The sequence below is a fragment of the Lissotriton vulgaris genome, chromosome 5 (assembly GCF_964263255.1).
Source record: "Lissotriton vulgaris chromosome 5, aLisVul1.2, whole genome shotgun sequence".
Taxonomy (NCBI): Eukaryota; Metazoa; Chordata; class Amphibia; order Caudata; family Salamandridae; genus Lissotriton; species Lissotriton vulgaris.
This window is the reverse complement of record NC_141693.1, coordinates 914573800-914591782: the sequence shown is the minus strand read 5'-3', so window position 1 is coordinate 914591782 and position 17983 is coordinate 914573800. Positions and strand designations below refer to the sequence as shown.

The following is a 17983-nucleotide window of genomic DNA, read 5'->3' as shown; positions in this document are numbered from 1 at the left end:
ATGATATGTGGCTAATGATTCGGTAAATTTAACTGAATCGGTAAAATTCGGTTAATACCGATTCGGTATTTACCGATTCGGTATTCTCCGTTCATTCCTATGGGCCTAGAGGCTCACAGGAATGAATGAGAATTACCGATTCGTTAAATACCAAATCGGTAATAGGGGATAGACTTACACGGGTGGCAGGGTGTCACATTGACACCCTGTTGCACCCCTGTATAGTGCATGGGTGCACATGTGGCACACATACGTGCCCTAAGGGCATGTATGTCTGCCACATGGCACAGTTGAAAAAAGCACAAAATTGCTTTTTTTAAGGATTTCGATATTTACCACCAACTATTAGTTGGTGGTAAATACCGAATCCTTAATACACATGAGCACTCTTAGATGTGCTTGCTGCATATCATCTACCAATTCGGTAAATACCGAATCAGTAAATACCGAATCTGTATTTTTTGGGCTCCTACATTAGAAATTCCCAACACCGGTCGGTAAGGACCGAAATTCAGTAATTTTGGCCGTTACCGACCGGTATTGGGCTACCTACATCTGGCCCTTAGTTAATAAAATGTTGTACAGGATCAAGGGTTGAGCTCAAGAGAAGTTGTAGTGGCTTTAATACACACATGTTGTGGTTTTTAAAGTGAACCACAGAATGGTATTATCGCACAAAATCATTGTATTGGCTATCACTTAATCTCAGGGCTTCCCTTTAGAGTTCAAACTGCCACCTCCTTCGAGGTTTTCTGTAAGAAACTTAACACTTGGCTTTTTTAGCAGTTGTGGGTGCCTCTATTCTCTGATTTAGTGCTGGGAAGCCCTATAGGCAGCCATAAGCGATAGAAATTCAAATATACATGATTTTCAGGACAGGAAAGAGGGGAACTACTCCCCATGGCGTGTAGTTCCTATAAAAATGTATACAGGATCTGCACGTTCGGACAACATACACTGTGGGACTGGCGTCAGACTGATCCTAAACACCCCCACCGGGTATGTTGACCTTCTGTATCAGCTAGCCACTAGAATCTCCTCTTACCAAGGAGAGAATAGTTCTTGGCAACCATCGAACATGACATTCCTGATCCCCCAGGTCCGTGGAAACAATATATAACCTTTCGCTCAGTCACTTGTGCTTACTTAGTCTGTCTCCGAGACATACACAGAATAAACAGTATGGGCATTTTCAATAAGCGTTTATTGAACAGATGTTATTCTGGTGTAAAATAGATGAGCTGCAACAACCACCAGAAAGTAACAGATATAAATGATTAGAAGCATTATGAAAGTAAAAGGATGATAGAGTTCTAGCATCTTGCGAGAATCATGAATACATGCGAGTATATAAACCACATGACAATAAACATGTGTACTCCTTCGATGTCTCCCTAACTAGATGTACATAAGTGTGCCTAGCATGTGTGTAGGTGTTAAGCCAAAAATCCCTCTAGGATAAAATAAACCCCATTAACTGAATTGAGAGACTGTGGGAGCCCGTCTTGGTCTCGGATTGGACACCGCGCAAGGGATGTCAGACCACTGCCTGCTGGAGTATATGCCTCTTGGGCATAAGGCAGGCAGATCCTGCCTTAAAGCACACACAATCACTTTTCATAGGACTAGATAGAAGATCTACTATTGCAGGTAGTTCCATAATCAAAATGGCTACTCTGTACACCATTATACCTGTCTTATTTCAGGCACAATGGGGAGACTTCAACTATTCTTGGATACCAATTGAGGGCTGCAGAATGGCTTTTAATGACCTTCCACTCAACAGACTCACAACTAAGCAGGGTCATAAAGGCGATACAGATCCACACTCCCATTAAGTAGAGGGTTCCAAAAGGTTCAATGGAATTAGAGATGAAATCAGACCCCACATAGAGAAACAAAACACCACAAACGTCTGTCACTGTCTTTATCACTACAGCCTGGCCCACCCGCCCGTCACACACCCGAGCAGGAAGGAAAACGTAAAAATAACAACGTTAGTTGCTATCATTTTCATTTTCCTTTTTACAATGCTCACAGAGCAGTGAGTGAATGCTCCTCCGCCTTAGTGGAGGAGCCTCCACTGACTATTATAGTTGCAGGAACTCAGTGCGTGGAGGTGCCATGACTCATTAGAAGTGAATATTTGTAACAAGGATATTGGCATGTATGAGTTATGCCATTTTGTTTTTTCATGTATAATATTTGTGAGTGCTGGTGTCTTACCCATAATCAGGATGCAAGGACTTAAGTAAACCCTACTGTCTCATTGAAAGCCATTGTACGGTGCAATGTTTGAGATGGTCAACAGTGTTTCATTCATGTTACTAATACTGCCCTGTGGCAATAATGTGAAATGTTACTTTTTCACTATGGTTATAAGTGGGTTAATAAGCGTTTTTTAAATTATCTCCTGTCAAACTACATGGTTTATTGTGTCCCATTCATTTTCATACGGCACTTATGCATGTTCCAACTTTATGTATGGAAATACTGATCTGAGGTCTAACTTACTGCAGTAAATATATTTTCTGGTTGTACGTATAACCATCACTTATTCTTACTACATCTTTGCATTACAACTCTGATTAATAATAATTGGCCATTTTTGCAGCATATTTATGCATGGATTCCGTGATAATCGATTCTCATGGAGAAATCCTCTTTGTTGCACTTAAAGAGAAGGGTAAGTTTTTTTCACCTACCACCTTATTGCCATCTTTTTCTATCTAAAACAAAGTTTTATAAAGTGTTTTGTGTTTTCAGGTGACAATGATACATTGTGTGTGCCTCCTGAATTTGGAGAACAAGGATTTGTCACAGAAAAGGTAATAAAGTTTTTCATGTTCACATTCTGAATCCTTATTATTTACTTTATCTACAAAATGGTACATTACATTTTCAAGAGAATACCTATAAATAGCTATGGGGCTGAGGTAAAAAATCATGCGATTTGCAAAAGCTTGTGATTGTAATGTACATTTTTCCAATGTTTGAAACAGCAGCGCCTTCTCCGCTATAGCGGAGGAGCATCGCCTCCCTCAGCCAGCTGCCTCAAAACAGCATGAAAAGAAAAATAAAACAAACATGTTTTATTATTGTTTTATTTTTCCTTTCCTGTCAAGTCTTTGAGGGTGAGGCCATGGGGGATGACAGTCGCAGGAGGAGTGATAGTGCACTGAGATCATTGGGCATGATGGTTTGGCCGGCCGTCTCAGGCAGACCAAACAATCATGCGCACTTAAGCTGTCTCCAACCCAGCTGTGTTGCTGGGTTGGAGACAGCAGGCACAGGCTCAGAGTCTCCCTGGGAGCGCAACTCCTTGGCGCTCAGGCCAATCCTGGCGCTGGTCTCTTGACATGAGAGCAGCATTAGGATTGGCTGTGGTGGAGTCTGGGACCCTCTGCCTGCAAGAAGAAGAAAAAAAGAGTTCAACATGCCCTGCTGCAGGTTAAGTTTTTTTATTTATTTTTTTATTTCTTTTAAGAAAAATAGAATTTATGTCAAATAGTATCAAACATGTTAGCACCTCTTTATGTCTATAAAAAACTTTTTTTTCATCCTAGCCACTCGTGGCAGTACTAGTTTCTGAAAGACATTCATTTGGGGGAAGGATAAAAAATCATCCAGTTATGTAGTAAAGTGAAAGAAAGCAATCACTTAAGGTCTTATGAGGCTCAAAGCCCAAATGAAGACATTCCAAATATATATCTCTCAGAGTTCAGTGACTTCATCACAAGACTACATTGTATTATAGAGATTCCAAAATGGTTTGTTACAGCCCTAGCAGGTATCCCTTTTCGTAAGGCCCCAATTAAACATGAGCTGTAGTGTGCAATATTGTCTGAAGATTAGTGTCTGCAAAGTTAACAATCTTCAGACAATATTGTTGCACTTAAGTATTGTTATTTCCTAAGTTAAATGACTGTTGATATCCAAAGACTCTGAGGAGTTTTCAATGACAACAGAATACCAATCTCAGTTCTGTTAAGAGTAGGCCTAAGTTTTCAAGCATTATTTTTTTATCTAAACATAGATGAGGATCTTTTCTCTTTCATATAGTAGCACTTAAAATTACAAATAATTATACTGGTCAAAATAGAAATATAGCTTCAAATGCTGAGTTTGAACCATCTTGCTTTATTAAATCAGAGATAATTCTACATAGTCTTTGTTAAACACACAATTAAACATTTTAAAATTAAATCAAAGAAAATTTAAATAAATCATTCTAAATTGTTATAAATTAAATTCAGTGTAAATATGTATGTCTCACCCAAGTTTTTGGATAGATGGGTTTACCATTCTGTCTAATGAGAACAATATATTGCAAAGTAGTCTGAGGAAATAGCGATTTATCATAGCTAATCAGACCTGCAACATTCCTTGCATTCATGAATAATGAATAAGAACTTTAAAACAAAATATTTCCATTTACAATGTTATATTGAAAAAGGAGATGGAGCATAGCTATTGTCATCAAGTTTGTCTTTAATAGAAGCCAACCACTGAAAATGGTAATCCAAAGAGAAAGCTCACTGTTATAAAGGCTACAAAGACAGGGCTGGGAAACCAAAAAGGCTCCTTGTTTGGGATCCAATTTCACAAACTGTTTAGAAACTTAAACATTTCTCAGCTCCATATAAGAATTCACAAAAGTCCTTATAGGCATCAGAGTTATATTTTCTCTCCACTGGTAAGATTAACAAGATAAACTAGACAATATGTTTGAAAGTGAACACATTTATATATGTATATCTGTCTAAAAATACCACTATCAGTTTAGTCTACATTTCACAATCAAATTGTTAAAAAATGGATGTGTGTCGTTGCAATGTTAGATTATATATACATGTAAATGAGGAAAGTGTTTTGTGAAATGAAAATGGGTGGTGGGAGGTGTTTCTCATTCACCTGTTTTGGGCTACTTAAATAGTTATGAGTATACTTTTTCTTAACAGGCATTTGTTTATGGTGTTGCAGCAATTTTGTGGACAGCAGCTAAATGCAATTCCCCAATTCAAGAAAAGCTGACATTACCTAAGAAATTGAAGAGACTTCTGTTAAGCATGGCAAAAAGAAATTATGAAGAACGACCTTCTTTAGATGATGCCCTTAAGGTGAAGCATTACAATATACAGTTTGTGTTTTGTACACCAATACTTTCAGCATGAGAACAAAAAATACATAAGCTTCATCCATAAAACCTTTTCATATCTAGGAACATTTTCACATCTGTAATGGTCTATAGACTCAAGCCAATCATTTTCTGTATATGTCATACTTTCATTATGAACTGTTGTAATGTAGGCGCAACCTGGAGTCCCCATCAAGTCAAGTCTTGCCTTTTCTTGATGCATAATAACAATCTGAATGAAATGGGAGCTACACCCTCATATATTATACATTTCTACATAATTCACTGCTCCTATGACTCCTATGTACACCTTTTAGGCTACTTGTTTTGATTCCTTCTGCAGAATACAGAAATGTTATTCTTACAGTAGACACATGAGTATTCATAACTCTCTGCTACAATCTTTGCGTATATGAGCCTCTTTGTAACAACGGACTGCAAAGGATCACTTGTTAACAGACCCAACATAGATGTACCTCAGTACTACTTTATCACCCAAAAATAATTTGTCATACCTGGATAGACTTATTTTATGTATTTGCTTTGGTCTTATAATTTGTTTATGTACAGAATGTGAATGGGGTTGACTCAAGGCACTGTACATGTTTGGATTCAAAGATTATTTTGTGAATTGAGTGATTAACCACCAATAATTGGTTACAAGAGCTGCAAGAAGGGGCCCCTCAAGATTTCCAGGTGATGAGGGACCACTTGTGGAAGTTTATTCACACAGCCCACTATTGAATAGTCAGATATTTGCTCCCATAAGATTGCTTCCGCATTTGGAATAAACTCACAAATGTGTGGATGCGACCTAATTTTGCATGATAGCCCAACTCAAAAGGACTTCTGAACGTGTAAATCCATTCAAGTGGCTTATCAGTGATTAGTGACTGCAACAGCATGCGAGTCTTGGAGCCAGTTATGTATGTGCGGTGTATCGACATGCAGATGTGTTAATTCTGTGTTATTCTCCTATTTGATGTGCTAGTCATACTTTTCAAAGAAATACAAAATGACAGGCGCTCATCCTTTGTTTTTGCCTGTATGCATGGCTGATAGCCCTGCTTGCGAATTATGAACTTGAAAGGTAGCTTGAGTAATGGTGTTACACGTGAGGTATGCAAAGCACCTACAGCAGAAATAAACCTAATATACAAACACGGCTGCCATGTTTAAAAGGGTAAATATTTTATGTATAATCTCCTCAAGTGATCATCATGGTGACCACAGCGGCTGTGTGTTTAACTCAAGTGATTGTAAACAATTTCCCACTTGTGAAATAATGGTATATCCAACCCGGATATTTTAGATAAAAAATTATATATCGGAACTTAGTGAACAGAACATGTTTGTGAGAAATAGACAGGAGAGTGATGAGTCATAAATATGGTGGTCATCTTTAAACTGAAAAATCATACCCTAAGAATCTTAGGGAAATTTTATAGCAAATCGTCAACAGTACTTATATATAATCAACCAAACTGGCCTATGGTGGTAGTTATCTATGCTCTAAACATGTTATTACATAACATTCAGTCAGTCAAAGTACTTTATTTCGATAATTCAATATCATAAAAAGAAGGTGAAAGCATACAACACATTCAAAATACTCATTAAAAACAATTACAATTCATGTATTAAAAATATCCCACAGAATTCATAAAATTACTAAAAAGTAATTTAACATAAATATGACTACCATATTATATTGCTCTATTAAAAACCCGATATATACAGTGCTAAAAATTCAATCAATTACAGTTTAACATTTTTCAGTTTATCATTTTCTTGTTCCTAACCCTAACAGCACCTGTCAGATAACTAGCGACACGAAAAATAATTTGAGGGCTGTTAAGTAATTGCAGATATAGGAGAGCGGGCTTAACTTGTAAGAACCCTGCCTCCTTAAGGATAGGAACAAGGAACTTGGTCCTTAATACCGTGTAGTTACCACAAAACATCAAAAAATGCATGGTGTCCTGCGGTGAGAAATTATCGCAGAAACATGGTGGTGCCTTTTCAGGATTACACCATTCAGGAAAGTGACCTTAGTTTAAATAAATCATATTAAAACGAAAGCGTGTCAAAAGAAACCCGTGGAAAGGACGGTTAACTAAAACAAGGTAAAGTTCAGGTCCAGGGGGATTAGTAACAATAAGGTTGCTCCTAACCGTGGGTTTTATGAGCTCAATTTCTTCTCTGTCTAACATCAGTATTTGTAGCATAGCCCCCTTTATTAGTGCTATGTCTTTACGGGTTATTTTGTCAGGTGAGAGAAAGAGCTCAGGTCTCCCTAATTTGTGAAACCAATGTTTAACATAAGATAGCCACTTGATTTTATTTACATTATCTAATGAGAGGCAATCTTTAATGATAACATGGTTCAAAGAGAGTTCTTCATTCAGCCACGTCTTCAGCCAGGATATCATGGGGGCCACTCTAATCGCATCTGTAATAAAACCGACCCCTAACTCTGAGTGGATCGTATAAGATGGGGTAGACTGTGGCACTGATAAAATTGTTCTCATGAATTTATTTTCAGTGACTTGTAGACAGTCTATTGCACTGTACCCTCAAATTGAAGACCCATATATAGCTACAGTCAGGCATTTTGCTTTGTAAATGTTCAACAAAGCCTTTATGGGCCTAGCCCCCAGTTTTCTGCTGAAACCCATGATTGCTGAGGAGGTTCTAGCAAAGGCCACATATCTATTTTTAATCTGTGGTCCCCAGTTCCCATTCTCCTCGAAAGTAATCCCCAGATACGGGAATGTAGGACTCTACAGATTTCCTCCTTGCCACAAAAGAACGTTTTCAAATTTGTCTTTCTTTTGCCTCTTCCCATAATCATAATTTGAAATTTCTTAACGTTAATTTTAAGATCCAGGGACATCATAAAAAGACCAAAAGCATCCAGCAAACGTTGCAGGCCTACACCGGTCCGTGCCAGAAGAACGGCGTCATAAAGGAGAACAGGATACCAAGTTCCCCTATATGCGGAATATCAGACGCGGCCTCCCTAAGCACCGGCTCAAGGGCATTTATATAAACTGTAAACAAAAGTGGGGCCATAACACATCCCTGCCTGACCCCCCCTTTCGGATTTGAAATGGCTAGAACAACGCCCCTCTGTAGTCACCCTGACTGAGGTTAAAAGATCAGAATGCAGATCAGCTAGAAAATTTACCAAAACAGGGTCGAGACCTAGGTCAATTAAAATCATCCAAAGTTTTGTACGATTTACAAGATCGAATGCTGAGGACAGGTCCATAAACCCCAGGTATAGGGACCCATCCTTAGCCTTGGTATATTTATCGACAGGCAATTGTAAATTAAGGCACTGATCTAAAGTACCTCTTTTGGATCTGAATCCATATTGGGCATTTGACAAAATACCTTTATCGTCCAGCCACTCCTGTGATTTATACAGGATGACCCGACCCAAAACCTTAACAGAGGAATCTATTAAGGATATTGGTCGGTAACAGGCAGGGTCTGCCCTGTTCCCTTTTTTGAAAACTGGAACAATAATAGATTCTTTCCAAGATGCTGGGATATTGTCATGATTTAACATTCAATTGAGAAACCAAAGTTACATAGTGAAATGTGGGGACTCCACAGTGATATTACTTAACCCGGCTTATTGAAATTGTTAATCATCTAAAAAATACGAAATTTTTACTCGATCATTGAGACCCCTCGGTTGGATTATGTCCAGTGTCTATATCCAACAAATTTCTCTTTAGAGAATTTTTTTTTTATTGTCCTATTCAGGATTATTCTCAACCTGTTCAAAACTGAACTAAGACATCCTAATTGTCATAAGGGGAGAATGAAGATTTGAAGTCAGTAGTTTGAGTTGTGTGACAATATGTTTTCGAGAGTGGCAAATGACAATGGAGGAGTATTGAGAGGGATGTTGTAGAGCATGTTCATAATATGGGCCGTTTATAGTATAGCCTGGTTCAGGACGCTCTGAGGTTTTTTGAGTCATGCCTCTACAGCTGTTGATATATGTTATTGGAGCACTATGCCTATATTGGAAGTGACCTCTGAGTCAGCCCATTGCTCATGCTTGATTGGCTTTCTCGTCTGTCTCGTTTGCTTCTTATTTAATGGCTTTCTTCCCTCTTCTTGTGTTTGTCTCTCCTCTTGAGCTTAGCTGCTTTACGCGCTTTTTTACTGCATAAATTGCATCTTTCCACTGCTTACATATATGGAACTACTTTTTTCTTTTTCTTTCAGTACTCCATTGGAGTGCATGTGTTTTTGTTCTCTCACTCCCACGTGCTGTTTACTCCTTCAAATGCCCCCCATACCTTCCATTTTGCTCCCCACACCCATTCATCGCTTGCTTTACTTTCAGCAACATTTTATTTTTTAACGTTCCACTCCAAGACGGGTGGCAGCCATTTTACAAATGTAAAGTATAAGTAAAAAAAACTGTCATGTGCCTATGCGATGTACATCTACATTTGTCAGGTTTATGTATAACATATGACTGTAAAGTTATTGCTATTAAATAAGTGATGACATTTAAACTTTTACCCCTGTACACTGAACAGATTGTGTCCCCCAAATACAGGAATATCTAGCGTTGCCTGACGGATATTGATTTACAGCCCACTGTCTACTCTTCAGTATGCAAAGTGGCCATGCACTGGGTCTTGAGCCCTTACTTTAGATGAACATCTACTGTACTTATGATTTCTGTACAACACTAAAAGCACATCGTTGAGTACTTTACTAGTTCCTAAATAGTCCCTACGGTACCACCACTCCATAACAAAATTGGCTAGTGACATAGTAAAGATGCTGCTATAGGCTGCATTGTAAGCACAAAAATTGGCTTTTTGTCACCCCACTTATGTTGGGCAGCAACAAACAGCCTTAACTGGGCCTCAGACACCTGGACTGCGGTGCTAGTTGAAGTAAACTTCCCTTTCTGAAAGTTGAAACTTTGTAACGAAAAAAAGAATAATGCCTTTACAATATTGCTGCAAGTGTTTTTTAATTTTGCAGTTCAATTTATGTCTTCTATTGTGCCTCTTTCCTGCATGAATGAGGTTAGCACTGAAGAAAGACAGAAACCTAATTCTGAACCTGGAAAGGAGGTAGGTACTACAGTTGTAAATTTGGGATTGACCTCTTCTTAAACTTGAAATCTGTAGTTGCTCTGGGATGGGTGTTCATTGTAATTTAGTAATGCTCACTTTGTAGTGCTTATTCACTTTGACCATGATTGAACAAAGTTTACATTTCGGTGAACTGATGTCCAGGCTGAATTTCTTGATTTTGCGATACATCACTACCCTAGCTGCCAAGGTTTCAGTTTGCTATGTGTGACACTTTCTCGTGAGCAAAATCAAGCAATGAAGATGAGGGAAACATATAAATATCAGAAATTATACCCATTTGTGCAACAAGAATCTCTGAGAAAATCTTGAAACTGCTGCAAAGCACCAGAAAATAAAGGGACTAACCTAGTGCCCTTGTAACCTGATCGTAATGTAAACAAATGGGTAACCTTGATAGTAAGGTTTCAAACAAAAGGGGGAGAGAGAGAGTCAGTGGATTCAGTCTCCCTAGTTATGCGAATAAACAAAGTAGAATCCACTCAGAGTGGCGGTGATCCCTAAAGTGATGGGGAACACACAGTGTTGTTTAAATGCCCCTCACACACCAACAGGCCCCTTGGTGTCATGCTTCATCATCGGGGCCTTCGCACCCCTCTACGGGATGCGGCGTGCTACGACTCGCGAATACGCAGGAGCACTAGAAAGTGAACTATGTGAGGGGGTGTGTTACTAAAGTGTGAGTGAGGTGGGGTGAAGAAAGTGAATGGTTAAAAAATACCTGGCACATGGGTGAAAAAATAAATGTATTAGATCCCTGGCTGGTATTATTAAAAGAAGTGCAGGGTGGGGTTGTAAGAATACGTGTTAGGGTATTACAACCACTATAAAGGTGTCAACATGTTTCGGAGCGCGAGGGCTCCTTCTTCAGGACAAGGATAAGCACTTACCCTCCCCTTACTCACATGTAAATGTAAAAGTGTAAAAAATGATTACAACAATGTGTAATATACCTAACAATGTTATATATGTAGGTGGATGTAGTTGCGCCCAATTGGCAATAGATGAAAAACCTGTGGAAAGAAAGCACAATAAACACACTGGTCTACAGTGCACAGACCAAGGGAGAAGAAACTTCTCTAAGTACAACAAGGTAGACCCAAAAATAAGGGTCAGAGAACCCTGTAAAGAAAAAAAGGAAAAAATATATATATATGGACAAACACAGCACTTACAGACATGCATACATAACATTGAAATACTCTCTGCTCAGATGGAAAGAGAGAGGGAGAAAAAACAGGTAATGTAAGGCTTACTTATAGTTCTCAAATATAAGACCTCATGAGCCTATGCGTGTTATTGGGGGATCCTTCCTTACTGCTCAGAAAAGTAACCTAAAAGACATTGATATATGGGATTCAGTTTGTTACAGGCACCAAAAGTACTAAAGCGCCAGAATAATGCTCCTTTTCATGACCCAAACTCACGGTTACTGCAATGGCTAGTTGCCTGCCTTCCCTCAACGCGGCTCCGATGAAGTGAGCGTAGGTCGCGTCAGTAACCCATTTATACTCTACCGATAGGTAATTAGTGGTGGTAGATTGGATAATGAGGCCCGGCGAATGCCCAAATACGGAGTCCGTACTCCCAGGGAATCCGGTGCTGCTTGATCGGCTTACGCTATATAACGTGCATGCGCATCCCTGCCTTCTACTGCATTGATTGCGCATGCACGGCAAACGATGTAACCGCGCATGCGTGAGGAAGCGGCACTACGCCGCAGTGGGCAAAACGCATGTGGGAGAAATAGATGTAAAGCGAGCATGCGCGCTGGAGCTAAAAAAGGCTAACGATGAGCGAGGACACTATTATGGGACAAAAATCTATCAGGTGGTGCTAACACTATAAAGGGCTGGTGTGATAGGGAATTAATCCATATATTGGCCCAATGGGTACTTAAAAAAGAGCAGTGAGTCTAATGGTAGTGAGGGAGACTAGCTCAGTGGAGGCATTATATCCTAATGAAACAACAATATTGGTTATAAATAGCCCCATTAGCTGTGACCTTCCCATATCAAGCTAGATGGGTACTGAAAAAGAACAGTGAGACTGACTCTGTGGAGGCATTATATCCTGGTGAAACACCAAAGTTATTTATAAGATGTGACCTTCCCATATCAAGCTGGATGCAGAGTTCAGAGTGGGATGACCAAATACAGTTTATCTTAAGACGTTCCAAGGAATGGAGTCATTGAGCCCAGTGGTATCGGTTCCAAGACGGAACACCCACCGCTGTTCTTTTTCCAGAAGGCCTACTTCTGAGGGCAGTTGTTCAATTACTGTCCACTGTAACTCGTTGACACAGTGTTGGTGTTCAATAAAGTGGGCTGACATTTTTGTTGTAAGTTTTTTGCACCTGATGTTGCTTTTGTGCTCATTGAGTCTCACTTTCACTGGTCTCGTTGTCATTCCCACATATTCTTTTCCACAAGGACACGTGATCAAATATACAACATTCTTGCTGTTGCAATTAGTAAATGCACGTTGTTCCCAGTTTGTCCCATTTGAAAAAGTCAAAGTTAGGCTTTTTTTGGTAAGATGGCAATTGTTACAGTTGCCACACGGGTGGTGGCCATGTATGCCCTGCAGTCTTGGCTGATCAGTTTTTGTTGGGCTTGGTCTTGTGTGGACAAGCATGTCTCTCAAGTTCCTGCCCCTTCTGTGTGCAAACTTTAGTAACCTCAGAAAGATGAAAGGGGCAGTCAGGGCTGCAGGAAGGCAAAACCTGATGTGCAGAATGTGAAAGGATATTTGTAGCATGCAGTGATGTAGCATGCAGTGATGTCCCATAGCTGTGTCGCCCACCAAATTTAAGTTCTAGCCGACTGTCTACTGTCATGGGGTCTGTAGTATGGCTGACGGCTTCCACAATAGGCAGCCCTGGACCTTCCATAGTAGAAATATGTTCGGCTTGTGTGCTTAGTGGGCCAAAAGTGCTTTTAGTTAGTTGCGTGAATCCACCTCCCTTGGCTAGTGAGCACCCGCTGCCTGATGATAGGGTGCTCCCACTAAATTTAATTTGATTACACACTGACAACTTGAAGTGGCTGGTTAATACTTGCTACTTACTGTCCTGTTCTTCTGAATGATCTTCAGCATGTAGCAGGCAGCGTGACTGGTGTGTTGGTGACTCAGTGCAAGGTACCCCCGTGGCAAATTAATCTACGGTGCAACCAGCAACAGTGCTGCGAGTCAGCCGAGCACCATGATTATGGTCGGCACTGACAACAAACCGTTTAGCAGCCGGCCTCCTTCCCCACAACATGAAAATCCTAGCACTCTGCAGCAGCAGGACATGACATTGTGTCCCACCCAGCCACAGGCACAAAGTTGTGTAACACAACCTTACTAGGGCAGGCTACGGCTGTCTCAGTAGTAGCTAGGTGATGTCAGGCTGTCTCACTCAGAGCCACACGGCGCTGCAGGAATCACAGTTGAAGATACCTTGTAGCAGCACTGTGAGCCTGCTAGGCCTTAGCTGAGCTGCTGGAAACATCCTATACCTGTGGGAGCAACACAAGCTTACATAGTATTATAAATGTTATCAGACCTACCTTGTCAATTGGTCATGCTTGCCTCCTTCAATCACTCTGTGGAACTTGCCATCAACATTAACGCCCCACCAGAGATGTCTTTCACAGTGCAAATCTCACCAGAATTCTTGAATATTACAAAACAGATGTAGGCCGCTGCTTCAAGCTCCCGTTATCACTGATGGGACAGGTGGCCCTCTATAAAATGATTTATCTGCTGAACTTTTTATATGGGCTGAAAAATATCCCATTGGAGATACCAGACGGGTTCTTCAGGTCAGTAGATGATGTCACTAGGGCCCTACTTTGGGAAGGAGAGGTGCCACGGATAGCTCTGGCCATCTTGACCAGGAAGCCTCTAAACAGGAAGATTGCTCTCCCAAACGTGCACATATATTATTGGAAGACCCAGCTGCAGGTAATAAATGACTGGGCCTTTTTGCTGCAGCTGGAATCATGGTTGATGGTGGACCAGAGAGCTATGGACCTATGGGGCTATATCCGACACCTTTATGGGGCAGGGGCTGCCACCACTTCACCCTCCTACAGACGTAGTCATAAAAATAGGGAAGACTATTACAAACTTCCTGGTATGGAAGGGTAAAGTGATGTTGAAAACCCCACTGTGGGAATCTGACATATATTAAAGGATCTGCGGGTCATTGAGGGGAACAGGAAATGGGAAACGCTGGGCATTTCCAAGCTGAGAGATGTATGGAGTGAGGGCAAGATAATACCACTCTCAGAACTTTAAGAATTATGTAAACTGACGAGGAGCCAGTATCTTAAATATCTGCTGCTGACATACATCCTAGGCCAGCACAAAGAGGGGCACTGAGAGAGATACACAATGAGACACCTGTAGGATAGAGGAAACTGGGGGCATCCCTGACCAGCCATGCAGTGCACCAAACTATTCCATGCTGCTACACAACTGCCTTCCTTCATTAGACACTCTGAGGAGGAGGTAGGAAGCTGACTTGGGTAAACTGGAGGATGATGATTGGGGGGCAGTGTGCGGCTATACATGTGAGGTGGTGATCAAAGCAAGGCTTCAATTGATCCAATTAAATGTGTTCCATAGGGCTTATTTCACAAAGACCCGGCTGTTCCAGATAGGATTGAGTGATTACGACCTATGCTTGAGGAGCTGTGAGCAGAGGGGTACACTACTTCGCACACTCTGGGATTGCCTGAAGATTCAGTCATTCTGGGAGGGGGTGAGCCGTAGGACCTCAGAGGTACTGGACATAACACTAGAAGTCAAGCAGCAGCTGTGGCCTTGGGGATTTGAGGAGACCAATTCTTTGACAGATACACAACGATTTTCTGCAATGTTTCTCTGATGTTAGCCCACTGAGATTTGATATGTAAGTGGAATGAGTCTACACTCCCAACAGTGTAGTAATCGGAATCCAACAAGGATTGGTGTTTGCGGACCGAACGATTGGTGTCTCAGTCTACAGGGTTGTCGCAGAAAATTTGAGAAAGTGTGGGGAACCTGGAGAGCAGCTGCAGATGTGAATAGCTGAAGCCTACCGGGGGCAGGGGGTGGAAGAGATATTGCAAGGGTGGTGATGCCCTGGGAGGATTAGCTGCACAAGATCTGAATGTTTGGCATTTAAGGTTGTTGGCCCGCCGGAAACTGTACTCATGATAATGCCAGCATGTACTGTTTTAAAAATGGAACTACTGTATCCGATGTTTTTTAAGGCTCCCAGGTATGTGGGATTTGTTATGTCAGAATCTTCAATAAAATGTGTTTAAACAACGTAAAACATTAACGCCCCACCTCTTTCAAAAGTCAGCAGTCACCAGTGGATGTTTAGGACCTGTGTTCCACTTAGGGCAAAGAGAGTGCTAATCTTTGGCCTCAATTATGAGTGCTATGTTAAATGTGCAAACCAGTGGTTGTACTAGTGATATGATTACAAATGCCTTGGGAAATTCTGACTCCTTTGTTTTACAGCGCTTCTGATTGGATGGGTCATATTATTCCACTTCTTACATTCATGGAACTTCTTTTTTCTTTCAACTATGCATAAAGGTGCATGTGTTTTTGTGTTAATTTCTGCATGTAAATATTGGTATTCCAATATTATACCTATAGAAAATGAGAAATAGACTATTGGGACTTGCAGGTTTTGATGCAGTAAATATAAAAATCTCCATGTTATTCCCCCTTTGTTAGCTTCGCAAACAGCAATAGTTTGACCAAAATCAGTAGTACTTAATGTACTGACCTGTGGAAGATTTGAAATTTAAACAGCTTGTCAGTATTTAATCATGGGTTCTACAGGTAACCCACTGACCTCTACAGCAAGTGCTTAACTGGATTAGCTCTCTGACCCTTACATAGAAAATCTGCTCTCAAATGTTTTAACTCTTACCATTTCCTTCTAAGGGCCTCATAAGGACTGGCCCGTTAAATTCTAGTGCGTGCTGTAACTCCTCTGAACAAGTATAACTGAATTCTGAGTTTTGGGCAAGTACAGCAACCCAACCATTTCCCCCAGGCAAATTCCAGCAGGGCTTACCATCTAAAATTAACTGGCAGAAAAGTGACCCCAAAAAACGCAAAAAGAACAATTGATGGACTGTATGTTGAACAATGTCAAACATTCACCTCAGTACAGAGATCTGGGTTTAAATCCATCATTTATTTTGCTCCCCATGCCATTCCAGTTTAAACCCAGCCTCATGTAAATCAGTCTTAATCCTTATCCCCGTGGGAACAGTCCAGACAAATTTCTAGTGCGTGCTGTAACTCCTGTGAACAAGTATAACTGAATGCTGAGTTTTGAGCAAGTACAGCAACCCCACCATTTCCCCCAGGCAAATTTAAGCAGGGCTTACCATCTAAAATTAACTGGCAGAAAAGTAGCCCCAAAAAAACGCAAAAAGAACAATTGATGGACCGAATGTTGAACAATGTCAAACACACCAGTAAATCCATTGTCGTGACATGCAGATTTTGGTGCTTCAGAATCTGAAAGTTACATCCCATTTTTGCAGGCAAAAGTCGGAAGTGGTCATAATCATTGCACGATACATTCAGAATGACTTGGTATCTGATCTTATTGGGGGCAATAATGATCAAATCTGACACTGGGCCACTTGTAATGAGATCCTAAGGTTTTGAGTCTGTAGGAGATTATGGTGGCAGTGACAGTGAAGTGCCTAGGAGAGTTAAAATAGTCTACATCTCCAAAGACCTGGTCCCTAGATATGTGGTAACACATGCACATTACCTGGAGGATACATCATTGGTCCTCAAATTATTTGACCAGATGAACTATGCACCCATGAAGGAAGCTATTCTTACTATGTTTGGTCTGACCCCTGAGAAGTAATCACCCAAAGTTCAGAGACAGTCAGAGTTGGACTGGGACAAATATAGGTCTGGGTACCAAAATGAAAGTGGCTACCATTAGACCTAAAAAAGTGACCCAGATTTGCAAATCCGGCCATTTTTTAACTCGTAAATATCTGCTGTGTCAGTATTCTGCAAGGTATGGGAAACTGCATGCATTTGTGTTTGCTGCAAGCAATGTCTGTTTTAACATCAGGAAAATAAACAGTAAAAACCAGCCCACATGCCCACAGAATGCTAAGAAAACGGCCAACACAGACCTGTCAGACCAGACCATCGGGCATTGCCTGATTATCCTGTAGGCAGCCTGACCTTGGAGATAGCTAGAAGCAGTCACACCAGCCAGGTCGATTTTGTGGATGGGTGAAGGGAAGCAAAGTAAATGATTATGATGAGTTGTACAATTTGATGATGGCAGAGCACATTTTAAGAAATTGTTTTGCAGAGTTGCACCAGCACCTGATAAAAGCCAAGCTTACTGCACCTAGAGAGCTCGGAAAAGAAGCTGATCTCCTATACAGCTTCAGAGTGTACCTGGGTATGACCACATGAAGGGTGGTTGGAGTTTCCCTGGCAGAGAGAAGGAGAAAGGCAGGAAAAGGCAGTACAATTCCGGAAAGTGCCCAAAAGGGTTAGGAAAAGGACTCCTATTTGCCCTCAGAGCACATGGGGAGAGGTTTGTAAGGGATGGGGAGCCTAGGGCTTCCTTCTGCCCACCCAAGTGTAAGACAGGCTCCAAACAGGGCACAAGAGAGGGGATTATGTGTCCTAGGAAACCACACACAGGTGGGCATTTCACAGA

At 40.9% G+C, this 17983-nt stretch overlaps 1 protein-coding gene across 1 annotated transcript in view; it reads left to right on the top strand.

The window, feature by feature from the left end:
- The window catches only part of KNDC1 (kinase non-catalytic C-lobe domain containing 1), a 757927-nt gene that overhangs the window by 322825 nt on the left and 417119 nt on the right, over window positions 1-17983 (top strand). Inside the window, exons 8-10 of the mRNA XM_086922530.1 lie at window positions 2615-2686; window positions 2767-2828; window positions 4962-5120. Of these exons, the coding sequence (XP_086778656.1) occupies window positions 2615-2686; window positions 2767-2828; window positions 4962-5120 (293 nt within the window). The remainder of the gene's footprint in view (window positions 1-2614; window positions 2687-2766; window positions 2829-4961; window positions 5121-17983) is intronic.